This window comes from Pleuronectes platessa, chromosome 5, assembly GCF_947347685.1.
Source record: "Pleuronectes platessa chromosome 5, fPlePla1.1, whole genome shotgun sequence".
NCBI lineage: Eukaryota > Metazoa > Chordata > Actinopteri > Pleuronectiformes > Pleuronectidae > Pleuronectes > Pleuronectes platessa.
The window spans coordinates 12086047-12111431 of NC_070630.1; the positions used below are offsets into that span (position 1 = coordinate 12086047).

The 25385-nt window shown below is 43.3% G+C and overlaps 1 protein-coding gene across 2 annotated transcripts in view; it reads right to left on the bottom strand.

Moving 5' to 3' along the window:
* dock10 (dedicator of cytokinesis 10) overlaps positions 1–25385 on the bottom strand; it is a 41686-nt gene that overhangs the window by 3702 nt on the left and 12599 nt on the right. For both annotated transcript variants that reach the window (XM_053422313.1, XM_053422314.1), the window contains exons 5-49: positions 24636–24708; positions 24215–24349; positions 23846–23980; positions 23070–23256; positions 22091–22176; positions 21334–21417; positions 21018–21176; positions 20473–20721; positions 20251–20373; positions 19507–19712; positions 19325–19404; positions 18394–18581; positions 18205–18270; positions 17966–18058; positions 17713–17836; positions 17463–17584; positions 17257–17340; positions 15376–15468; positions 15050–15168; positions 14672–14741; positions 13377–13490; positions 13091–13159; positions 12856–13002; positions 12356–12439; positions 12159–12255; positions 11982–12014; positions 11557–11735; positions 10378–10494; positions 9817–9934; positions 9581–9690; positions 9184–9298; positions 8805–8871; positions 8391–8438; positions 5313–5423; positions 4721–4833; positions 4444–4559; positions 3725–3862; positions 3454–3636; positions 3259–3369; positions 2965–3180; positions 2797–2854; positions 2000–2101; positions 1407–1513; positions 1112–1234; positions 910–1023 (exon numbers count right to left, since the gene is read on the bottom strand). In XM_053422313.1, the coding sequence (XP_053278288.1) occupies positions 910–1023; positions 1112–1234; positions 1407–1513; positions 2000–2101; positions 2797–2854; positions 2965–3180; positions 3259–3369; positions 3454–3636; positions 3725–3862; positions 4444–4559; positions 4721–4833; positions 5313–5423; positions 8391–8438; positions 8805–8871; positions 9184–9298; positions 9581–9690; positions 9817–9934; positions 10378–10494; positions 11557–11735; positions 11982–12014; positions 12159–12255; positions 12356–12439; positions 12856–13002; positions 13091–13159; positions 13377–13490; positions 14672–14741; positions 15050–15168; positions 15376–15468; positions 17257–17340; positions 17463–17584; positions 17713–17836; positions 17966–18058; positions 18205–18270; positions 18394–18581; positions 19325–19404; positions 19507–19712; positions 20251–20373; positions 20473–20721; positions 21018–21176; positions 21334–21417; positions 22091–22176; positions 23070–23256; positions 23846–23980; positions 24215–24349; positions 24636–24708 (5266 nt within the window). The remainder of the gene's footprint in view (positions 1–909; positions 1024–1111; positions 1235–1406; positions 1514–1999; positions 2102–2796; positions 2855–2964; positions 3181–3258; positions 3370–3453; positions 3637–3724; positions 3863–4443; positions 4560–4720; positions 4834–5312; positions 5424–8390; positions 8439–8804; positions 8872–9183; positions 9299–9580; positions 9691–9816; positions 9935–10377; positions 10495–11556; positions 11736–11981; positions 12015–12158; positions 12256–12355; positions 12440–12855; positions 13003–13090; positions 13160–13376; positions 13491–14671; positions 14742–15049; positions 15169–15375; positions 15469–17256; positions 17341–17462; positions 17585–17712; positions 17837–17965; positions 18059–18204; positions 18271–18393; positions 18582–19324; positions 19405–19506; positions 19713–20250; positions 20374–20472; positions 20722–21017; positions 21177–21333; positions 21418–22090; positions 22177–23069; positions 23257–23845; positions 23981–24214; positions 24350–24635; positions 24709–25385) is intronic.

Here is a 25385-nt window from a genome sequence, read left to right on the forward strand (position 1 = left end):
CGGGATGGGAGAGTTCAGAGGTCAATTTCATATGTCAAAGAATGAATGAGGTTTATTGAGCAGCGTCTTCCTGTCCGCTGAAGCTGTTTGACACCAGCTCTTCTTAAAGTTTAGGGAGGAACAACTTTCATCGCTCTACATTAAGGACAGGTAAAATGGACCACAGCAAGCTGGACACAAGCCCTCCAAGGGGTCAGAGCAGCAGGGGTTAATAGTGGCAGAGGGAGAAGAGAGGTAAACGTGGTTAGCACCGAGGCAAGAGGAAAATCAAAGACAGAGAAAACTTACCGCAATCTTGATATAGAATAGAGTAAAATAGGAAAAAAAAACAGAACAGACAGAGAAATTAAGAATAATGACTCACTCACTCCTTATCTCCCAAAGGCCTTGTCTCACTGACAAGACGTGTCTTTCTCCTTCTATATTTCATATTCTCATTATCAGCTTCATTTCAAAGCTGTCAAATCCGTGCATAGATATATTATCTCCTCATTAACAAGAGGGGGGAATGATGTAAAAGACCCACAGTCTTAAAAACCAGGCCCTGCACTGCTTCTTCACAAATAAATCCAGGGACTAAAAGATTAACCAGAACACAATCTACCTGTTGTATATATATAGTTTCAGCTGTATTTGCCAGATTTCTGCTCAGTGGAAATGGGACGAAAGGCTATGGATCTGCTTCATGTTTTAACTGAACAAAATAAACTGTCATGCTAAAAAGCACATTTTGGTGATACTTGCTAAAAGTTTTTATTTTGTATTTGATCCAAAGACTTGATATTTACAGTTATTGTACAATACGTATTTCAAAAGTATCCCTGAGCTCAGAGGTAGAGGCTGATCGATCGGCCGGACTCTACTCAGGGTCCATGTAACTGTGTTGAGTCTGCAGCCAGCGTTCCTCACCTGTCCGTAGAATGCTACACGGTAGTAGCGTCCGAAGAGACGTTTTTCTGAGTTCACCACCTCAGTCACCTTCAGGTAGGAGCGATGGATGTCATAGTACAGCTCTGACAGCCTCTGTGGACACACACACACACACACGTAATGTTAAACGCAGCTCCGTTTGCACATGAGCATGCACAAACACACATATACACACAGTTACCTTGAAATCCCGTCTCTTCTCGAAGACAGCGATGACGGGTTTGTTGATGTCAGCGATGAGCTCGTATCGCTCAGATTTCCACAGGTAGTCCACACACAGCTCCAGCTGCTCCACCAGCGTGTCCTGCACAGAACAGTGGCGTCAGAGAGCACATTAGAAAAGCACACAGTCCAAACAACTGTCAGGTGTTAACTGCAATAACTCCAACCTTCGACAGTGGTTATGATAACATGTTACATTAGAGATAAGCCCTGCCCTTTGTGAAGTTCATGCAGGACTAGAAGTGAGCACTGACCTCAGTGTAGGGCGTGTCTTGTGTGCCAGTGTCTTCCTTCATGGCGCCCTCCTCCTTGACATTGGGGCTGATGCACATAAACGCTGCCCAGCCCATAGAGAACGATGCTGGGGTGTCGAAAAGTCCAAGGGAAAAGAGAGCAAGTTAATGTGTAGCTGTGCACTTCCCATGAAGTGTCACAAAGGATTGCTGGTGCTTGTTGTCAACACACATACAACATTTGTTTTACACTCAAGCGTGTCACTTTTGCAAAAGATTCAAACCAAATGATAAAACATCAAATGTGACTGTGCTTTATATCAAACAGCGGTGACACCAAACAGCTCATCCAGGGAGAAACAGTGAGGGTCGACCAGTGGCAGCATAATGTGCAAACCTGACACCAACAAACATCTCTAAGGTGAGAACAGTGGTCCTCAAAACATTCACCAATAAGAGAGGTTAAGATTTGACAACAGGAAAATCCCTTTAATCCAAACCATATCACCTCAGTGTAGACACCCACTCTCTCTAACCCCGTCGCTTGTCTCTCCGTCATTATGGTCTGTACTCCTAACCCCTCCACCCCACAGCCCCCAGGCGCACACACTCACTGTCTGCATCTCGGGAGGTAGTTAGTAAGGAGCTACAGTTAAAGAGAGGGCTTTCTTCAGGGGACACACTGGACATCGTGGACTTGTCAGCTCTCCAGTAGCCTGTTTGGTGGGGGGAGGAGGAGGAGGAGGAGGAGGAGGAGGAGGAGGAGGAGGAGGAGGAGGAGGAGGAGGTTTACAAAGTTTTACGTCCACTTGCTTTTTGCCTTTTTTAATAAAAGTCAAGGCTCAAGAATCAGCCGAGCTGCTGGCACGCTACGGTCTGTACTGGCACACTACTGGTTCAAGTGAAGCGCATGCAAAAAGACAAAACACACACGTGCAGCCAAAGACGGAGACATGCTGTAGCCTGCGTGAGGACACGTGCGCACCTGAGAACAAACAGATTCACAAACAGACAAACGTGCAGCACAGCAAAATGAATGGATGTGCGATATCTCAGGCTTGGGATGGTGTTTGGAGGAAAAGAAGGATCTACACAAATAGTTGGATTCCTGGATTCATTATTAATCTCCACAATATAAAAACACACTCAAGTCACCAGTGTGCTCACTGTCAGGCAAACACATCAACCACCGTGTGATATGAAGGACTGATGCCTTGTTAGCAGAGAGAATGAGTTTGCTGATGGATCAAAGATGACGTTAGTCTGACTTTCTGGTTAGAGAATACGAAGTGTAAAAAGATGCACACACAGTTTCAGAGACCTGCATGTAGGCAGGTTTTTGTGCTTACACACCTACACAACATGCTGCAGAAAGCTCAGAGAGTCAAAGCAGCAGAAGGTGTGCACTCACCTCTCCTCTTCAGCGATTCAGCGATCAGGGCTGAGATGTGGATGTAGCACATGGCCGCCTGAGGGAAAGACCAACACAAAACCATGAGCCTTTATGAACCCATCAGCTGCTCGTCAAGTTTCTGAAGTGAGGGCGGCCTAAAGAGACGAGAGAGAGAACATCCACAACCTCGGAGAGATCGCCGTTGCGCACGTGGATCTTGGCCATGCTCTCCAGCCAGGTGCGTCGGAGCTCAGGCGTGCTGGCGTAGGAGTTGGCCAAACTGTACTGAAGATCCACCAGCATCTCTGGATCCTTCTCGTGCTCCTTCATTTGAGCCGTGGCCATCAGAACCGTCCTGATCCGCTTGGTCAGGTCCTTCACTTCAGCAGGGAATGACGTGTTCTGCAGAAAGAAGAATTGAATATCTCCGTACAATAAACTATGAATCACGATGACTGATGATAAATCTGTGATAATAACCTTGAGTGGAGCATCTCCATTGGCAAAGTTATTGATGATAGCCAGCGACTGCTGAAACCTCGAACCCCCAATCCCGGCATCTGCTATCAACTGACTCACTGCCTTGATCACCTGAAGTGGAAAGAGGAGTTTAAACTGAGGAACCGAATTCTCAAATCACAAAAACACCCGAAAGGTAATTTTGCTTCCGCTCACCTGCAGATGTGAGCGCACTATAGACTTCCCCTTGGTAAACTCAAAGTTTTTCCTCATGAAGAAATACAGCAGAGCAGCTGCCTCCGTCTGGGTGGAGCTGGAGCGGTGGTTACAGCACTTGAGGATCTCATGGCACAGACAGCCGCACAGGTCGGCTTTACCCTGGAAGAACGCACTGGGGAACTGCAGAAGGAGATGCAGATGTAAGGGCTGTCATCTAATCACATGTAAAGTGATAAATGTGAGATGTGTAGAATGTAACTTGCTGGACCTTTTGTACAAAGAGCCTGAGAGCAGCGAAGATGTGCCGTAGAGTGGCGGTGGATTGGTTGATCTGAAAGTAGAGCAGGTAGGTGTCCAGCACCTTCTTCATCAGGACGTTCTGTCCGTCATCCAGCAACAGCTGCTTCTGTTTGGATATTTGTAAAAGGACAAAAAGCAGAAAACACAATTCAGCTTCAAGAGGGAAACCTTTAGTATTTATTTAGAATGATTCATCCAGCAGGTGGCAGTAGAGGGTCACTAGTTTTTACTATAAAGTGCATGAACTATGTGCAGGGTTTTTAAAATGCATTTTAACTTCACTTTGAATTGAACAAAACGTAACATTTAATCTTTACACAAAATAATTGTGGTGTCATGTACAATAAAATAATGAGATGTTTGATGAGGAATAAAAATCTGAATTTTTCCCTGTTCATTCTCATAGTTACAATGCAAACAAACACTTTAATTATTGGAATTTTTAAAAGGATATTGAGCCAGAGAAATATACATACACATAGTTTTTTAATTGTCCTTTTAAAAAATCAAACCCTAAAGTTCAAAGAGTTCAGAGCTCAGATGTGACATAATAATATAACTGAAAATACATTTATCTTAGAGGGCTTCACATATACAGCACACATTACAATCAGTTAAAATAGATTAAAATGAAAAATGTGTGGGGAAATGTGGTTGGAGGCTGTAAAGTGTGAAAGGAACACAGACCTTGTGATGGAGGACAAAGAGCTCGAGCGTGTCCAGCACAGTGAGGGACACCTCAGTGGACATGTTCGCCTCCACGTCGGTAGGACTCAGCGTGTCCCCGTCCTGAATACTTCCATCTGGAAAGACTCAGGTATGAATAACTCAATAGTCACTTCACGGTCAACATCTTATAGACGCTTTTCCGAGGGAGTCGTATGCTGCACAGATCGTAAAGGCTCTTGAGGGACCAATGTTGTGTGTGTGTGTGTGTGTGTGTGTGTGTGTGTGTGTGTGTTACCTGTGTCCATCATCTGCAGCAGCTTGGGGTTGGTGAGGGCATTCTTGCCCCTGATGATGGGCATGGTTTGGGAGCGTGCGTGCCGATGACCTTCCCCCCCAGATGATGCCATCCTAGAAACGACAGCCCTGATCAGCAGCTAGTCTCAATTCAAGTGATTATATTTTAACATTTGTTTTAATTACACTGCAGAGAAGGTGCAACTAAAACCTAACATGGAAACTGCAGTATAACCAAACCAGTTGTAGAGATCGGCAGATAAATCGAGAGAGTCTATTAACACATGGGAATACAGAGACAAATAAACACCAGACAGAACACTGCAGGTATGAGGAGGGTCATGCTGGGAACACAGTTACAGTCTATAACACGGGAACACATACATGATGAATTCACACGAGACGAGAATGTATTAATCCAAATCTGTGGCCGTTGATGTTTCAATAGTGTGGAGGTTGTTGCTGTTAAAGAAACTTTACATTTTGAGCCAATCACCAGACATCACTAGCATTTAGAGCAGAAACCATAGACTCAGTGATCTTCATCCCTTCAGAGGATGTGTTTGCTTGTTTTCCTGTTGGAGGGTGATTACCATTGTGGGAAGAGGCTGGAGGGTTGAGAGGACTGGGAGGGGTGGTTAGAGCCCTTCAGGGTGCCATTGGCCTGGGTGGACTGGGCCAGCTTTACTGCCGCTGCTAGCTTCCTGTTCACGAGCCAATCACATCAGAGCTACCATTAGTCAGTTAAGTTAAGACCAGCATTGTCGTTAGTGTTCACCATCTTCACCGTCACTGTTCTATGCGGCATGCGAATTGTTGTTTCGCCTGCAGTCAACAAAAATTGATCTTACGGATCAAAATGTAAAAGCTTCTGTGACCTTGTCCGACATTTTAGGAACTTGGTCACATTGTAGGAAAAGCTGAAAGCATACAGGGTCTCTGATTTGACCTTGGTGTGATGAGAGCAGCGCGCGTCATTAAAAATCTATCAAACAGCTCATATAGAGAGGGAGGTCAGCCAGATGGAAAAGGTTAGTGGTGTGGCAGAGTCAATGGTTTTAGTTTGCCATTAGTCAAATCCTATGTAAACTGATTTTTGGTGGGAAAGCTTGAGGTCAGCGTTAATATGGAAAAGTGGACAGCGTGAGAATTGAGATGTACAGATGTGTAGATAGCAGCTGAATGGCTCGTAGGCTGCAGCAGAAAATCAGCTTAGCAAATGGATTCCAACAAACAGATGTTCTGGTATATCGTATTCTTATGACACTCGACCGCCGAGCTGCAAAAAGCAAAGAAGACAAGGCATCTTCGTCTTCGAAGACGCCGTGCGAGCCAATCAGCACGCTCGCCTCTGAGCCTATTAAACTCAGTCAAGCCGAGCGGCAGGTGGGGAGTCCGGCCAATCTTTAGGCAGCACGTTGAGGCAGCGGGTTACAAGGTCTACATGCGACATAGAGAATGTGTAGCCGGGTGTTAGAAGCAAAGAAAACTAACGTACAGCGCCAGCGTTAATCCCCATGTTTATTCACCACTCATGTTGACACACACAGACGGCTACTTCATGCAACAGAACATCAATGAATGTGCAGTCACACCGACGATCCATTAACAGCAGCAGCATGCACGGAGGGGGGAGGAGGTGACGCATGCACGGAGGTGACGACTACAACGGCAAGGACAACACGGACAAAACTGTATAATTCAAAGCCATTTGTGTGTCATGTTGTGTGTGTTATTTATGTATAATGTGTGTATTTTTGCTGAAGTCTGATCTGGATTAGATTAAGGAAAAGAAGGTTCCCTGCAGCATCACTAGAGGAGACAGACTGTCTCTGTGTTAAAGGCCCTGGAAACCTTTTTTCACACACAGCTTGTTACCCTGAGCAACAGAACTAGAGCATACCATTTTCTTCCAAATCATAGATCACAATAGTTGACAATGGATTTCAGATTTTCTTCTTTTCTCATCTTTCATGCACCAATCAGCATTAGGCAAAAATAGTCTCGGTCTGCTATGTTGCCAGGATACAGTCGGTCAAATTTAATCAAAAAAAAAACACCCTAACATTAGTGATAACACAGACTTACAGCAGTTCTTGTTCATTTAAGATAAGACAATAACATAGACTGTACAGGACGCCCCCTAGTGGCTGGCTGCGACATAGCTCATAAACCCACCTTCTCTATGTTAGTGGCTGGGACATGATCAAGCCAAAAAGTCACGTTATATACATTTTTCTCAAAGATGGTTTCTATCATTTCAGATAGTTCTTCTCACACTGATATTTGTTCTAGGGTTCATTATTAAACTTGGTTTGGTTTTAATTTCTCGTTCTCTCTTGATTGACAGCTGAGACTGACGCGCGATTGGTCGAGCATGTGTATCCGCAGGACGTCCCTGTCATGACGGCTCCACCCCTGATCGTTACTGCACAGATTCTGTCTCTAAATGTGCGAGATGTCATATCCGGGATTCTTTGGCTTCAGGAGGAAGTGGAGACACATCGTCCATCTATATATTCAGTTAATGGGAATCTCCATGATGCTAATCCAAACGTTAACTTTTAGTGTTGTGGTAGTCATGAATATTTAATAAAGCAGAAACATATTTAAGATTTGTAACAAAGTGGCTTTAATGGCTGGATTGTTGTCTGATAGGCTGGCTGGCTCCCCGTCTCCTGAGCTTACTGGCTGGCTTCGTACTGCTCGACTGATTCAACACTCCTGAACCTCAATGGGGTCCATACTGACTCAGGCAGGCTTCAAAGCTGGCTTACAGAGCGAGACACTGAGACATGCATAGGCCTACGACTGCGAGTCCCCCATGGCCCCGGTGTTACAGACGAATGTTAAGTATCTCGCAGCCCCAGACAGGCTCAGCTATGTCTGAGAGCGCTAGCGAGGCTCCCAGCTATCTTTATTCTGTTAATGCCTCCACGCACAGTAAAGCAGTGTGTCCTCCCAGCCTTTTGTTGGCTTACATCTTAGCATCTCATTGCTGAAAGGAAAAAGAGGACTAATTGAATTAGCTGGGAGGAACCAGAAGATGGAGGAGTCGAGCAGTGCCAATGGCTCAGCTCCAGTAAGAGCACGCACACACACACACACACACACACACACACACACACACACACACACACACACACACACACACACACACACACACACACACACACACACACACACACACACACACACACACACACACACACACACACACACACACACACTACAGAAACCCCCATACTGTGCTCGCCAAACACTACAGTACAATATCCAGCAGTGCTTCTCTCTCTCTACAGCCGAGATCCAGGAGTTTCACCTCCCCCACTCTCTTCTCTTTTCTTCCCTCCTTTACCTCTCCCCTCCTTGAAGCTCATCCCTGAGCGTGCACACGCATACAGAACACATATTAGTATTTCTGCCTGACTGTGCCTGGTTCATTTATTTTCCTGTGTGTGTTTGCACATGTGTCAGTGTGAGCGAATGCGTTCTGCATGTGTGCACATTCATGTGTGCTCATGATTATATGAAATTATGAATCAGTGTGTGTGTGTGTGTGTGTGTGTAGCGGGGTTGTGGTATGGTATGTTGAGTTAATAAGCATATGCATGTGAATGAGAGCTGGTCCACCGTCTTGTCGACACAAGCGATACGGAGCGGGCACGTACCTCGCTATGTGGCGTTTTCCGAGGAACCTGAAGTGCTGAAGACACAGCCTGAGGAAAAGGAAATGCAAAAAATGTTTTAGGTGGAAGTGTCTTGTTTTTATGCTCTGTTAATAACACGGGGTAAATAGAATGCATGTGATCAAAATGAGTTGTCCCAGTTCTACATGCCGACGAAAACAGGAAAGAGGCAGTTAATTTACTGTTGGGTGGATAGGAAACTCTCGTTGGAATTACAGTCTGTTATTCTTCCCTCTCCCTCTTGCTGTGTCACTACTTTCATCTGCTCCCCCTCTGGCTACATCCCCCTTTTCTTCTCTTCTCACTTGCTCGTCCCCCATTGACGTCTAAGTGTTTTCAGCCGCACAGGAGCTGTGTTTATACTCGACAAAGAGGAAAAAAGAGAGGAGCACTTACTCCAGGATGTTAAAGAAGTCTGAGATCTCCTGGTGAATGGCTCGGTGCCAGTAGGACACCAGCACATCTGGAATCAAGCAACAAAAAACATCGTGACCACAGATTTGTAGAGGGGGGTGGGTAGCTCATCAATGCAGTGTTATTTTAGTATTTTCATACATAGTTGGTGCTGATGTGACTGAAACAGACCTGGGTCAAACTGTCAAAAAGTTTGCATTGTAATAATAACAAAATAAAAGATATAATATTGTAGTACTAATAGTATGATCATATCATAATTCATAAGAAGGCATTTTTAAATACATTTTCAAAAGTGTAGACTAAACTGTGTACTTTGAGTGTGAAGATTTTTTTTTTGATGTCCTTTGTAACCTCTTACCCTCAGATATGGTTTTCATGATGTGTAAGAAGCACATGAGCAGACTGCGCGTCTCCGCCTGGTCCAGCTTGTCACAGCGAGAACCGAAGCCAATCAGGGACTGAGGCCGAGCAAACTGAGGACGGGGAATGCAACCACAGATTTACTGTAGCTGTTACTGGATGCAGCTACCATTGAACTTTTTTTCTCAATTTCCTGCCAATATTTTATTCCAGGCATTTGGACTAAAAATGAAGACATACAATAAATAAATATCAATCACATAAAAGGTAGAATACAACGTGTGTATACGTTCTTTTTACAGATCCGCTCGCTCCTCCTCCGCCAGAGTGAGAATTTAAAAGACAGATGGTGAGAGTGTGTTTTTTTCTTTTCTTTACTCTTTTCCTTCACTCACCTTCTCACAACCGTCCATCTTCTCACTGTTCCTGTCGCTGGAGTCCACACTGATCAGAGAACCCCGAGAGTCCGCCTGGCTACCAATAGCAACTGCCAAGGATGAAAAGGCTGGTTGAGGGTGGAGGGGGGGGAGGGTGTCAGCGTCAATGTCATGTCCTCATTCACACGTTTTTATATAGACAGTGCAGATGCACCCCTACAGAACCACACGTATCACACATCCGTGACGGTTACCTGTGATGGAGTTGAGTACTTCTTTGGAAAAGGAGGCGTCCACAGAGTTGCCATGGCGAGTGACTGGAATCGCCCCTCCAGCCACTACCCCCCCGACACTGAGGTCATCTCGAGAGCCCTGGTGCGGCAGAAGAGAGGACGGATTTCAACTTAAATAAATATATTCAACTTTATACAGCATCCAACGGGGCTTTCAACAAAAGTTTATTAATTTAATTTAACTGAAATGATCCCTTAGATTTAGGTGTTTAGTTATTTTACAGTGAAAGTAAACATACAAAGGTTGTGGTGGAAATCAAATGAAAGAGGACAAACTCAAATTTATGTTAAGTATCAAAAATCACATGGTTAAAGTCTGTGTTCGTTTTTCTTAAATTTCACTGCAACATTTAGAAGAATCCACATGAGTTAAATATTTGCACTTTTAGTAGGTAACCATGAACAGTAGGAATGAGGCCAAACTGATGATGAGGAAAATGTTTTTGAAACTTTAAACCACAGCAGGAATATGTACAGGTACACACAACCAACATTCATGTGATCTTCCATCATTCCTCTTACTTGGTCACTAGAAGTGAAGTAGATGGGGAAAAGGTCCCTGAGGAAGAATCGAGGCATGTTGTCCAGGATCAGGCCGTACAGAGGCAGGTAGAGGGACGCGATTCTGGCCTGCTTCTCCTGCAAGGACACACAATAGTCACATTAGTTGGTTACAAACATTTAAGCAGACTCTATACAAAGTGATATTTTTTTTGTAACATCCTCACAAATAGTTAGCAATTGATTAACAAGCTGGTTGTTCAAGCCCACATCCACAAACCAGAACACAATGTATTCTCGGGGGCCGATACCAACATCAGGGAGCAATTTCCAATACCGATATAATGGCAGAGATAGATATATATTTCTTGAATCAACAATATTCATAAGATGACTTTATCAAACCATTATAACAAAGAACTGTAATCGAGGCTAATATTGTTAAGAATGTTAGAAATATGAATAAAAATAAAATACGGATAAATCCAAATGTACAGTAGATGGATAAAAAAATCTAAACAATGTGTTTCCCATCTTTTCTGCATTTTGTTTCATAAAATAAAAGTTTAGTTTAATTCTGTATGAAGATAATAAGTTGATCACTGAAGATGTATGAATATTTAAAAAACAGCCTCGCAAGTGCCTGAACTCAAAGTGCCTGAACTTGGCAACACAAAATATAAAAAAATAAAACTGCTCTTACAATCTGTTGGGAGAATACTAGTACTTTATTTGTGTTGCATTTTTTGATGCATTATTTGATTGTTTGCATATATCTCTATAAGTTATAAGGATCATAGATAGAAAAAAATCTGTGCAGTTACATAATATAGAATATATCCTGCCGAGAAAACATGTGGTCTTCATCAATCCTCATTTCCCAGTCTGACCTTTCAGTTTCACTCCTCACATTTGGTCCGGCCTCAGCCAGACCTAAGCCCTGACTACAAGGCTACTGTTGTGTTGTGGTTGGCAGTGTTTGGTACCGTTTAACAGAAGACAGATTACTGCCTCCATCTGATCCAGACACTTCCCAGCATTCACCGAGACGCGGTCGCTCCCAGCTGCTACGAACAATCACATGTCCGCGTGTGTGTTTGTGTTTGCATGAGTCACATTGGAAGAATTCCTGCGAGCTCACGACTTGACGTTCATGCCTTTTAGTCCCCCCCCCCCCATATAAACACATGTCCCATCTACCTTGGTGGCATAGCGTGCATCCAGGGAGTGTTTGGCCATTAGAGTCTTCAGGGTGGCCAAGGCTAAGTGTCTGAGGTCCTGCTCGTCCTGGAGCGCCAGGCCCAGTTCCCGCAGCAGCAGGCCGGTGAGGAAGTGCTTCCTGCAGAACTCTCCGGTCAGGTTGTACTCGGGCACCGACACTGAGGAGACACAGTGAAGAAGATTCTCGTGTTTAATGGAAAATCCATGCGTGGGATTTAACGTGCCAATATTTGCTTTCCATCGGGGGAGTTCATTAATCCATTTCTAAACAAAAATCTGGCGACAGTCGGCGAATAATGTGACGAGCCAGTTTTCCATGAATGCCAATATCTTCATGCAGCTGAGGGCGTTCACACTGCAGCCCACACACACAATGTGACAGAGGAATGTTTGAACATATTTACCATGAGTGCTTTGTGGCTCGGGGAATGCATGGTCTGACATGGACACACAGTCGGAGAGGATGACAGAAGGAGAAAGATGGAGAGACGGAGTGTTAATAGACAAATGAGAGCGTTGATGTATGAGTTATCACAGTAGCAGCGATGTCAACCCAACAGGAGGAAGACTCCGGCGCTCACCTGCGATGCGAGCCGAGGGCAGCGGGAGGCTGAGAGGGATGTAGTGTTCGTGGTTACACACGTCTCTCAAGAATTCAAATTTCAGCTCGCACAAAACCTGACAAACACAGGAGGGTGTATCATTTATTTTTACAATATTCGTGTAACACACTTTCTTCGACCCAGACTACAGTTTAAATACGCATGTTCTGTTTTACCTTGCTGTCAGTAGCAGTGATCATGTTTACGTAGTTGCTTATCAGTTTGAAAGTGAAGCCTCTGTCCATCAGAGTGAAGCATCGCTGCAAAGAGAGACGTTAACAAGAGTGAGAGAGGATTTAGCACAGATGGAGAAATCAATAGGTAACAACTCGAAATGGAAGCAATTTTCATTTTCAGAATGTCAGACAGTTTATATTGATCCGCGCAAGCATTTAAACTCTATATATTCAAACTCCACTGGCTTCCACAATGTCAAAGTTTTCCTACAAAGGTGTAATATGTAAATTTTCATACGTTGTTTGCTCCGGAAGTTACAGAAGAGACGGGTAAAGTCGATATGACGCAAAAAGAAACATCCAGTACCTAGAATAAAACTGGGTATAACATTGTTGGGAATAACTAGTCATTCCAACACAATTTATCTATGAACTTTTATATATTGTGTCTTTAGTGTTAACATTTGAATCAGGAACAAAAACATTGTTTGTCCTCCTACCTTGACAAAAGCAGCCACAGCTAAGTTGGCGCTGCGTGTCTCTTCTGGCAGGTCTTTGTTTTTCCAGAAGATGTGTTCGGACACCGTCTCCACCAGCGTGTCCACGCGGCTCAGGTAGGTGGAGGGGAAACGCTGAGGTCTGGGAAGCTGAGGGAAGCAGCAGAAGACATTGATTCACTTAATCCCTGGTCCGATTACACAAAAGCAAAGTACAACACTGAACTGAGAACCTTACCTTTAACTTGTCAGAATCCAACTGTTGGGCCATGGACTTGACAATCAGATCAAAGAAGAACCAGGAGAACTGAAACCAGGAGAGATCAAAGCAAGATCATTTTTTGTTTCAATATTTATCTCACTGCTCCAGCATGAAAACAACGCGAGTAACACAATATTTTGTTTGGGAGAGCTGTTTTTTCTTCTCGGTAGCAGAATAAACATTTATAAATTCCTTTTTGGGAAGATCTGGGGATCCATTTGAGAGAAAAGGGGATGGAGAAGATTGAAGGTTAAAGACGAACCTTAAGGACGTTCCTGACTGCTGCCTGCTCGTTGCTCTTCAGGTCAAAGGTCATCCCCTTAGCCAGCTCCTCGTGGACGGTCCTGAAGCCATAAGCCTCTGACTTGAACACATACTGCACACAGAGAGAAGTAATCGGTTACAGATGAGGATATATACTGTATGATTGGTATACAACTAACATTCTTTTAATGATATACTTATGGACTGTAAATAGACTGTATATAGTGGAATAGTACAGTACATTTTTATATCCCTAGTTTTATATTTTAAGTTTTACTCTTGCACTGTTTTACCTTTTTTTTTTTTAAATACATCTTTCATCCATTTTTGTTCAATTTTATTTGTATAGTGCCAAATCACAACATGCATTCATATCTCAGGACACTTAACATAGTAAGGTCAAGAAAAATAATAGAGAAACCCAACTGTCCCCATTTTATTACAGTAAACTGTATATTCTTGGATTTTGGGACTGATTGATGATTATAGTGGCTGTTAGCAAACTACCAGTTTGCCCAAACCTGCTGATTATTTTATTGATTGATTCATTATTTCTTGATTGATGCCGTCTTCAGCTCTGTATACACATACTAGTCCAGAAACTCACAAATACTGTAGATGAACAAAAACACTCACTCAATGACCTGAAACAGGGCGAATGAGAATATTCCTCTCAAATGTAAAACATGTGTGATGAATGAGTGTGCGCGTACACACACACACACTCAGCAGTTTAAATTGGACTGCACTACGACTGCACATCCTGCCAATCTGTTACCATGGTAACCCTAGTTCCATTAGCCCTCTACCTCCCAGCATTCGTCTCTGCCGCAGTGGTTTTCCTTCACTGCGGCCAACACGAAACAGGTCTCGTGCTTTCTCCTGCTCTCTTCTCTAACCCTCGGTCAGATCTTCAGCCCTGAACGAACATGTGTTGTGTTCCTGATTGAGCCTGCCCAATGTCCCAGTTTGCCTCCTGCTTAATCCCCCTTTCTTATTCTTTTTTCTCCTCTTCTTCCTTCTCTTGTGTGTGTGTGTGTGTGTGTTTGCACACTGACTTGGGCACGTGGCCCTAACCACGCTCCTGCTGGCCAGAATACACACACAAATACAGACACACACAAAAGCACACAAAGGCCTTATTTCAGTTTTTTGTTTTTTCTCAAATCAAATTGTCTTTGCAGCGATCCCATTCCTACATGGAAAATAACAAAAACTCACACACACACACACACACACGCACAACTAATTGCAAGGATTACTGCAAGAACACCACTTTTGAAATTGATATACCTTGATAAAGGAGTGCAGATAGTGATCCAGGTTTTCTTCATGGCACTTTGAAACTATGTGGACCAGCACTCTGCAGAGACACGACAATAGCAAGTTTTATTTCTAACAACCTTGACTCCTAAATAAAGAAAAACATCTGTCAAACACTTTTTCTTCAATAGCTGGCTAAAAATATTTTTAATATTTTTATGATCCTGGATTAACCACAAAATAAGATCATAAAAAGTCTCATTGAAACAATAAAAAGAGGCGATGCGTTTCAAACTTGGATTTCATACACTGTGTGTTTTCCTCGCGTTGTGCTTCATCAAATCCACTGAACCCCAAGCCCCTTCTGTCAATGCATTATGTTGCACACAGCGCAGTACCGCTTCCTACCTGGTGGTGGCAGTGGTGACTTCGTCGTTGTCATTCTGAGTCAGAACCTTGAACAGCTGGTTGAAGAGCACTGGCAGAAAACGGATGATCACCGGTATCCTCTCCATGCTGAGGAGACCCTGGGGGGAGGATGGAAAAAGAAGCGTAAGAGGTTGAGATGTTGGAAGACGAGATGGGCGAAAAGAAATCAAATACAAACATTAATCATAAGGAGCCAGAAATTATAGATGCTGTGATTAGACATGAAGCAGCCTTTAGTAGGTCCTGGTTTACATCTCAGACCCAATAAAAGCAGAACTGAGGGGATGCAGCTCATTTTCTCTGACCTTCAGGCAGTTGAGGAAGTTGGAGGTAGGAGGTACTGAGAGGTCCAGCTCTCTCTTCTGGCACTGCTGGAAGAATCGGTTCAGGTGGGGGTCCTGGCACAGAGAGAAGAACCCATCAAAGTCACTGCTGAGCATCTGTAATAATACTTAGTGGACTGGTTCTGCTGCAAGTAATCAGCAGCTCACGATATTTAAAATATAAATCGTTTGATGGATGTTTCAGTATCATCCTGATCGCAAACAGCTGAAATGGTTTTCAAGAACAAAGCAACAAGTGTACGACTCTGGCAAAAGCACTGTGGTTTTTCCATACTTGAAGAAACACTGCACAATAGAGTCTGTGCCATAGACTGTGTATAAAGGTGGACGACATGGCGGCTTCCCAAAGGTGAAGCCAAAGTGCCATGATCGCCCTCTGGTGGCTGGCTGCAGTACATATCATTAACCGTGCCTCCTCCTTGTTTGCGATTGGGACATCGGACAAACACACTGGTGTATGTTCAAGTGCTTGTTGTTTTCAGTAAGTTTGATTTTGAGAGTTATTTGATGCTTCAAAGAGTGAAACCGCATGATTCAAAGCAGATATTGACTCGTGATTGGTCGAGCATGTGTATTGGCAAGACCTCGCTACCGCAGCTCAGTGCACTGATCACTACTGCACGGAGTCTGGCTCCAAATGGGCAAGATGGTAGCGTTTGTATCAGGGATAAATTGGATATATATTTCATCCATCTTCATATACAGTCGGGGGTCTCTAGGGGTGAGTGTTGGACACTTATTTCTTTTCATCTTAATGTAGAAGTGGTGGATATTTTGCAACAGAAAACCACACAGTGGATTTAAGAAGGAATGTAAACATCTCATTATTTTTGTGCCCTATCTGCAAATTCCTCTTTAAACGTTCTCTTTGTATAGTTAAATGTATTGCTCATTGGTTGTATGTGCTGTGTACACATGCATCTTTAAGCATTTATTTCAGTGGGTTAATGGTTTCTTGTTGTTAAGCATTTGCACAACAGGTGATGCTCCTAAATGTGCACCATGAATTAATTGATTTAATTTCTCCTTTATAAAAAGCAATGCAAGTGAAATTAAGCTGTGGGCTAATGCAATTAACAACCCACCAACCAATCAAGAGATTTGTTTCAAACCTCCTGTAGCAGCAAACTGTAAACAGAAGCAGTTTCCTCGTTTCATGTGTCGAACTACGTAAGAAGTAATTACCAGACTGCACTAATGAGCTCTGAGCAATTTTAGCTCAAATTTTCTTTATACAAAACACTTGAGAATCGAGAACAATTTAATTGGCATCAACTAATGGTTGTTTTATGTCCATTTTAGAGGAAGGACACATTCATTTCAGCTCTGATAGGGAAAGCTGAGATGAGGCAGCTGAGGTTTATTTATAAAGCACATTTCATCCAATGACAACCATAGACTCAGTGTGCTTCAAGATAAAAAGCTAAGATACACAGCAAATACGTGAAATGACTGCACATAATATAGAATGAATGAAGTGGAACAAAATTAAATAAGATAAAAATAAAAGCAAAGTCGGGGCGAGGCAGTTTTTTTAAACCACACAGGAATTAAAAGCTTTTAAAAGAGGAAACTGTCGCAGCAGACCTAAGCTCGAATGTTACAGAATTTCAAAAGTCAGATAATAGACAATAGGTTGGGTTATGTTCTGTTTTAAAGCTGAGGCACTGACAGGGTATGCATGATGTGCTAAGTTAACATCCTTCCATCCATTTTCTACACTACTTTGCGGAGCTGTAATCTATCCCAGAATGTAGGGGCAAAGAGGCGGAGCATACTGCACCTTGGACGCATCACCAGTCCAACACAGTATCATGAAGAAAACTCAGATGATGGTCTCACCTGAGTGTAAACTGTAGAGACGACGTTGGTGGACACTTTGTAAATAGCTTTTCCTCCATCGACCCATTTCACATCTGCTCCATTCTGTGAGAAGAGAAGACAGACGGTCACCAGCTGAATTGATCAGATTCTATTATGCTCTAGAAATGACTGTAAAATTCGACAGTATTTTGTATTTCTATTCCTTGTACTCCCAGCCCTCTCACCTTGGTGTTGCTGGCCTCCTTGATGGCGAGGTATCCAGGTGGCAGGTTACAGGAGACGGGGATGCTGAACTCCTGAGATGACAAACGACCATCTTTGAGCAGAGGCAGCCAAGAGTACCCGACTGAAAATAAACACACGTGTACAAAAATGAAAAATCACAGAATTAGTGGCAAAGACCAAAAACAACGAAACCTGGAAATATGATAAATGTTCCGTGAAATTATGTCTGGAGACTTTCCAGCATCTCACCTGGGGTCTCCAGGGCCTCTTTCCTCTTGACATTAGTCTTAGCATTGATGTCACAGGTGACGTGGTAGAAAGAGAAAAGAAGATGGTGCTTTTCATGAAGTTGGGTCGGAAGTTCAATCTTCACCTGGGGACACATTAGCAAATAATGGCTCGTATGATGGACAGCGATGATGAATCTACCTTCAGCTACCAATAGTCTTCATGGTTGGATTCCTGATACTCGTCTTTTTCTACTGTGGAGATGTGTTCACACCTCGTCATAGAAGTCGGGGCTCTGCGAGTGATGCAGGACCGTGGAGCAGGCTGCTGTGGTGAAGACTGGACCTCCGGGCTTGCCGTAGATGCACTGCAAAAACAGCGACGGAAAAGGGGAAACAACAAAGTCATGCTCGGGCCAGGTTCCCATGATATCAAGAGCTTAAAGTGGAGAAAATGGACTCTCATAAAAAAACAATGAATGTCCCATCAGCATGGTTTTGGACAACTTTCTACCTTTAAAGGTTTGGCAACTTCTTCGTCTGAGCTGCGGAACTCGACGTAGACGGCGAGGTTACGAGCCTGTGAACATAGAACCATTGTTCCATTAAAAACTGGCCTTTCAAAACATACATATTACCGAGCAATAGTAGTACATGAAGTGTGTACAAAAATACACGAGGTATACTGTAAGCTGTGTTGTACCTTGGCAAAGCTCTTCTGGCTGTCGTATTTCAGGTGTTTGGGGTAGACGTAGATGTGGTTCCTGTAGACGCGGTGTGGCTGCGTGTACTTGGTGGTGTCCTGGACAAACTCCTCCACCTCTACTGTCGGCTGGTGTTTAATCAGCTCCTCAAAGGGCTTCACCGGCACATAGGAGGATGTCACGCAGTCTGAAGGCAAAGAGAAGAAATGGGTTTAAAACAGAGCCTGATGCCAACACCGATATCCAATACTGATATATCATCGGATATATAAAAACATTGGCAGTGATTCCTGAGCTGCGTTATCGAATCCATATGAGATAGAGAGGTAACTGAGGCTTTATATTTGACAGTTTAACCATCAATTTTATCTATCTAATAATTCCAGATATCTCTCTCTGTCTGTCTGGCTCACATATCTCCAGAATCATTCATCTTTTCAGCTTCGCCATTGGCATTTGTATTGTTAAAGAAAAAAAGCGTAGTGTCGCGATTTGGACACGTTATATGTTCAATTTGAATAAAATTGGAATAAACAGTCAGGCTTCTGAGTTTTGAGTACACAGGTGAACAGCTCTTAGTGCAGCAGCTGTGTTGCAGCTTAAGTGTTTGTTAGCAGGACTACTTCTCAATTACCGCAAGTCACTTTTACAGTTTCAGAAAGAAAACCCCAAGCCAAGCAAAAAGTTAAAAATATCTGTGAATAAAAACAAAACACAAATACTACCAAATAGAGAACTTAAAATAAGAATACAAACACAATATTTTGTAAACATAAATGCATCTTTTCTACATTGTCCATTATGCGTAATCAATGTTTTCATATTCGTGCAGGTCAGCAAACATCTGACAATCTCATATCAGGAGTGGACAAGAAAAAAATGTTAGATAAAAAGTAGAATGTGAACATGGATTAGGAGTATTGAACATACTAGGATGCTCCATTGGAACGTAGTCAACTAAGATATCCACAGTCCCAGGGATGGTCTGTAGTTTGCTGGTCTTCTCTGCTCTGCACACACAAAAAGATAAGAACAGCAAGTTGTTAGAAATCTGGAATCATCCTGTCAGGAGGAGAATCTTCAGTATGTGACCTTCTCTACTGGCGCCTCACCTCCTGTACTCGGCCACCAGCTTCATCAGGTCGTCTGTGGAAATCTTGTTGCTCTCCTGTTTGAAGAGAGGTGAGAAACGAGACTCCCGGTCCAGTGCCCCGTGGTTGTCCTTGAACACTGACCTGACAGACCAGGCGAACGGCATGCGGTACTTCCCCAGTTTAGTGCAAAACTGTTTGTTGGACCTCAAAATCTTCTGAACAGTCTGTACAAGACACAGTAAGAGAAAGAGAGACACGGCAATGTTGATATTTTTAAATAAAATGTGATATGATGTGACCTTAATTCTCGTTTGACCTCCACAGAGTGACGGCATAGAGCAGTGCTTGTTTGGAAGCAGGATGAATATCTGGAGATTCACTCAGCCTTCTTAAACAAGAACAACGTGGAGCACAGCCAGCGGGGAGTCAAGGAAATGGCTTGGATGAGGTCTTGGAAAATAATAATTTATTTCCTGACTGGCACTCTGTGATGAAGATAAACTCTGGTCCTACAGGAAAACCATTTTGTAAATGTCACACATTAAATTGCATGCCTAGATTAAGACATTTTCCTGAAAAATAAACGTTCTTAGAAGAGCCATTTTATTAAGCTTACTCAAAGAAATAAGGCAAAATAAAAGGTTTAGCTCATTGTTGTAAGAAAATAAATTCAGAGGAAAGGTGATGATGTCGAGGAAGCAGATAATAAAGCAATTCTGTCTGTGTGAACGACCAACTGATGAATAGAAACGACTTTCTGACCTTGCTGGAGTCTGTGTTCTTGATATAAGGTTCGGCCCCGCAAGCAATATTTCCCATCAGCACCTTTTCCACTCTTGCCACCATCACTATGTCTGTGTGGGGGTTGGTCACTGAGAAGATGGCCTGCATTGACAGCATTGGAAAAGCAGATTACAGTCACTGGGCATGTGGAATGCAGAGTGAAGCACAGTATTCCTCCTAGGACTCATAACAAGCTTGTACCTGATTTGGAAAACAAAGCCAGTGGTCCAGCTCCAGGCTGAGGTGACAGTCTCCCGGCTTCTTCTCGGCAGGAGAGCAGAGGCCGTTCTCCTGACCTACGGGCCCGTTCACCGGACTGCCCGTCCCGTTGCTGCAGCCTCCGACCATCTGACGCACCGCCTCGTGGTTGAGGTCCACGTGGAAGTCCGCCGACACCTTCCTCCCTTCTCGCACATCCAGCAGAGCCAGGGATACGAAGAAGGGCTCGATCTAGTGCAAGAGATTCAGCTCAAGTCAGTTTCTGTACATTATCTTTGGATTCACTCTGCAAAATTAATTAATTTACAATTATTACTAGGGCTGTTGTGTCTTACATGGAAATTTAAATATACTCAAATGTATTAAGTATAAAGAAAATAAAGAACGATTATTTCCTAATAGCCTCAGCTCCCCTGTCACCCTCAAACATGATAAGCAGTAAAGATAAACGACGGGGGGAATTTGAGGTAAGAAAAAACAACATTGAAGCAGGGCTGAATAAGTGAGCGTGTGTTTCTATTCCTCACATTAGTGACCGGTCCAGTTTCAGTCTCGTTGATGCAGCTCTGCAGCATGAGGTTCAGTGATCTGCAGCTTATCATAAACCTTCTGCCCAGCTTCTCATCAAACGGACGCACCGACGTGTTATCAGCTGAGGGGTGCTCGGTCCGTGGGCTCCTCAGAACCTGTGGTTGGTGAAATGACAGTTTGATACTTGGATACAACCAAAAACGATTGAATGTTATCAAGGAGAGTTGCTTAAATGTGGAGTATAAGCTGAATAATAAAATCACAAAGTACAACAGTACATGATGTCCAGGTTTGAGTAGACTCTATACGTACAGGAGTGTCAGGGTCAAGAGAGAACAGATTCAGCCGCTCCTCTCTTCTGGCAGAGCGGATTCCTTCATCTGTCTCTGAGATATACTGGGACAAGGCAGATGGCAAGAAAAACACAAGATAGTCAGAGAAAACCTTATTATAAGTCATGATGATAATAAAATAACAAAAGGTTTGTTCCTGTTTGTTCTGTCTTTCACACGTGTTAAAGTTTATATGTGTTTTTAGTTTGTTCTAATGGTTTCGGAACTTGAAGGTAGCCTGTGGAGTTTTATGTTTATGTTCAGTGTTTCTCACCGAAATGCAGTTTTTGCATCCAAGAGGCCGATAAAAACACGAGAAGCCCATTTTACCGTCCTCATAAAATATTTGCAAAGCCGACTTTGAATACCTGGGAACTGGCAATGTTTAAGTCCAGGTTTGCGCTGACAATTTTTTTTTTTGTGTTTTGCTGCAGCATTGCTTGGGAAGTTACCATCATCAATTGTTAATTAACGCAAGAGGGAAAAAATCTGCAGGAATGTGTATCACATCATGAGCATGCTGTGTGACGCGGTAGGTGACTCCTAGGGGGATGAGGGGGGGGTGTCATCCCCTTTAAACTGAAGTGACTGAAAAAAGTCACTCAGTCAAAAATTCCAAAGGCTACCTTTAAAACAACACTCACAGTTGCAGTTAAATACCATCACATAGACTGTAGCCAGCAGCAGCTGAGTCATACAGAAGTGTTTGAAAAAGGAGAGTTGTCAGTGTAGCCGACCTTTGCGAGCTCGGGATTGATGCCGTTCTCCGTGGCGTCCTCGTTCTCCTGCAAACAGCAGTCACTCAGCGACAGGTCGAACACGTCTGGAAAGAAAACAAACACGATCAGGACTCCAGAGAGTGACTCCTGCTCGTGAGCGATCACTGCCATCACTGAGTGGATGGGAAGGTTTATCGAAGCAGTCCCTTCCCCCCCAATGGGTTAAAAGCCACTATTTTATTAAATAGGTGCAGCAGTGCACTGAATACACTCTAAGTGGAGACAGTGGACATATAAACATCTCAGAATAAAATATAACTCCATTAGTGGTATTTATGGATAAGAAGGCAGATGTGCTCCTGCAGAAATGTAACCTTCATGTGCCAGAAGCAGTTCTCCCCAAAGGCCATTCTGGACAGAATGGGTCATTAATGGTGGTTTCACCACTACTCCGAGCCTGATTTAGAGGCACGCTAACACACCACAGAGCAGTGACAGCTGAAGCTATTACATCAGCGGGCCAGCTCTCAGTGCTCGGTCAGTGTGTGTTAAGTCACAGGCTGTGGCCCCATGCCAAACCCTCTCATAGAGCTGGCGTATAAGGATGACTTTTATGAATTCAGCTTCCATATTAAGTTTTTAATGACAAGGTATGAAGCTTTAAATCAAGGTGGAGTCGCTGTTTGGAGTCAGGCTCCGTTTCCTGGCACTGACGTTCGGGACTGAGCCTCACCCGGCCGAACTTCCCCGCTAGACGGCAGATATTATTCACTCAGACGAGGTCAGACAGAGAGGGAAAGGTGAAGTTTTTTGCTGACTATAAAAATCATTCCTCTCTTAAGGACACTGTGATTTGTATGTGTTGGAATGATGCTCCCTCTCTCCTCTAAATGACCGTCTGAGCTTACATCCACTTTGACCTTTCCAATTATTATTCTATCCCCTCCATCGTGTGCAAACCTTTATTCCTAAATACAAAAAAAAAAGCTGATCTCACCCTGCCGATGGTCAGTGAGGTCCAGGCTCTTGCGGTCTGGAGCCGGCCCGTCGTGGGGGCTGATCTGTAGGATGCGGGTCAACGTGCTGATCCACTCCTCCATGTCCTGCTCACTCTCTGCGGCCAGCACAAAGTACGTAACCTCGTTCATCTTCAGCTCGAAGGCGTGTTTCCTCAGACGGTTATTCTTTATTGGGAAGGAGAGGATAATGTGGTTATACAACAATAACAAGAGCTTGGCTGGGTTTTTGGAAAATATTACTCTTTTTCCTTTTAACACATGAAGATGCTGAAAAATAAATGTAGCCTTGCTGAGCTTAGTTTGGGGATTTCTATGGAACAAGTAACCCCGTTTGACATGTGGGTGAGTATGAGCAGTTGTATTAATCTGCCAGGGCTATGGGTACTCATAAACAGGATGGTGTATGTAGTTTTTGAAAAAGCCTAAACCGTTTGTTCCCTACTGTAACTTTGGATGGAAAGATGGATTTACTCGACATTGTTAAAGGGATTTTAAAAGATAATTACTTCCTCAATTAAACTTTTATATCAAAGGGATGCTCGACTTTGTAAACAAAAGCTTAGATTAAATCAAACTCTTAATTTTTGCAGTATTTCTTACTTTTTCTCTTTTGCAGAGAAAGAAGACTGAAAACCCCCCTTAAACTACTTTAAATATAAAGAGATATATTTTTTAAGTACTGTTTTTTCTAGTATATGTTATAAATTAGTCATTGCAGTTCAGACTTCTTTACGTGGCATGCTTTCAAACCCACCTGTACCACACCAGTGCACGAGTCGAGGAAGATGCAGCCTTTGGGTTCCTTGGAAATCTTTTCATCTTTGTAGAAGTTCATGATGTAGGAGTTGTCCGTCAGCTGCGTGAGCTGGAAGAACCTCCTCTTGAATGACTGCACAGAGAGAAATGAAATTGAACAGGCGTAAGCATGATGTCGTAGGAGACAAATCATTTTTACTTATTTATTTAAAAGTATGTGTATGTGTACATTTCAAGTTGAAACCACCAGGTCAGAGAATGAGGTAAAACTTTTCAGGTGAACAAACGGGGAAATATGAGTGAAAGGGTGAAAAAGCCGGATAGAAACAGTGCTTGAGTGCATGAAAAGCATCTGAAGTCTTCTCACCCGAACAGTAATGCTGTTGTTGACGGTGCTGTTGAAGTTCCCTTTGTAGAGCCAGCCTGACCGAAACACACCGATCCCTCCGCCTCCTCCTCCGCCACCTCCACCTCCTTTGGACGAGGACAGGGAAGTGGTATCCTGCAAAACACGATCAGTTTGGATACATTACTGACACAGAAGCAAGTGATCAATGAAGAAAAGGATCCTCTCTAGACTTGTTCTATATCAAGATGGCTATTTGTCAGTGAAATTATCTCCATTAACAATGTCCCTCTGACTTGTAATGAGCTAACTGCACTTGCAAAGTATATCTTAACAGCTTTAAGGCTGCGATAAACGGATTTAAACATGAGGGTCCGGACGTACGCAGCAGGTAATGCATTCAGTGGAAAAAGCATTTGTCAATAGGTCGACCATTACTAACCTCATCCTTGTCCACATCCTCATAGTCAATCTCGAAAGAATGAGACGGCAGCTTCTCTGCTTTGTACAGTTTCCTACAAAAGATCGGAGAAAGATCAACTGAGAAAATGTGGATCTGTGATGATGAAATATACTGAGAGGAGAATTTCAATTAGTGGACCATTTGATTGAGGTAAATGATTGTGGACGGCTGCCTTGTACTACATCTATCCTGTCAGGAGTGGACAATAGGTCGTCCTCGCTCGATCTCGCTCCACTAATTTCACAGGCTGACCTGTCTTTGTGTGCGAGCCACGGGATGAAATGTCTTTGTGTGTGCGCTGGGAGCTGCAGACAGCCAGGCTGCACTCGGCTAAAAGTCGCACAGCCGTAAAAAGCTGCATGAAAAAAATAAAAGTCTCTTCAAGGGAACTATGCTTAGAAACATTCTGTTGATCGTGGGCTGTTTACTAGTGAGGGAAGGGGGGGGGGGGGGCTAATAGTGGCCTGCAACAGAAAAATATTCGTCCACTCAAATCACAAATGTTTTAAAATTCCTGTGGCACCACCGCTACACTTCAACACGCTCTTTGAATCACTGAACATACATTTGTGTTTGCTGAACTTCATATAATATAATAATTAAATCTAATAATAAATACTGTGGGTTTCCCACAATTTCAAAAAGACAAAGGACGTGAGACATTTATGGACCGATGTTTTCCCATTATTGTGCCCTAACGTGTGTTTAAGACGCATCTCACTTTAATAG